This window comes from Octopus bimaculoides, chromosome 6 (assembly GCF_001194135.2).
Source record: "Octopus bimaculoides isolate UCB-OBI-ISO-001 chromosome 6, ASM119413v2, whole genome shotgun sequence".
Classification (NCBI taxonomy): Eukaryota; Metazoa; Mollusca; class Cephalopoda; order Octopoda; family Octopodidae; genus Octopus; species Octopus bimaculoides.
Window position 1 is genome coordinate 12,050,571 of NC_068986.1, and position 859 is coordinate 12,051,429.

At 35.7% G+C, this 859-nt stretch overlaps 1 protein-coding gene across 1 annotated transcript in view; it reads right to left on the minus strand.

Annotated features, from left to right (window-relative positions):
- The window catches only part of LOC106879285 (caveolin-3), a 121,671-nt gene that overhangs the window by 10,116 nt on the left and 110,696 nt on the right, over positions 1–859 (minus strand). Inside the window, exon 2 of the mRNA XM_014928785.2 lies at positions 537–614. Within this exon, the coding sequence (XP_014784271.1) occupies positions 537–614 (78 nt within the window). The remainder of the gene's footprint in view (positions 1–536; positions 615–859) is intronic.

The following is an 859-nucleotide window of genomic DNA, read 5'->3' on the forward strand; positions in this document are numbered from 1 at the left end:
TATATACATACACATGCATACTAGCATACATACGTACATACATACACACACGCATACATACATATACATATAAACGCATACATACATATGCACGCACATTCATCCATACACACACACACATATATATATACACAAACATACACACACAGAAATATATATATGCACAAGCAAACATACACGAATACATACATACATACATACATACATACATACATACATACACACACGTATACATACATACATACATAGACATACGTATACATGCATACAAACATAAACGCATACACACATAAACGCATGCATACATATAGACATACATACATAAACGATTACATGCGTACACACAGGCATACATACATACAAACATAAACGCATACACATATAAACGTATACATACATACCGACAGACATACGTACACACATACATACATTCATTCATATACACCCGTGCATAAAGAAGAGAATGAATGTATGGTTGTGCATATAAATGCATGAATACAAATTGAAATGAATTCGTTTCAATTCCATGTACAAACCTTGAAGCTCAGAATCCAGATTTTATCCAATGAGAATACTGAAGGTTCTGGTTCCGCAATTATCTCTTGGAATGTAACCTGGAAGAAGAACAAAAAAACAAAAATTAACATAATTTGCATATTATGAGAAACTACTTACGTCATGGATGTTCGTAGGCGATGCGGTCAAGTCATTACTGTTTTGTTCTCACTGTCCTGTGTTTGTCACCACTTTAACCCTCCCTCTGCAAAAACCCCCAAGCGTCTTCTACTATAGCCTCGGGCCGACCAAAACCTTGTGAGTGGATTTGATAGACGGAAACTGGAAGAAGCCCGTCGTATAT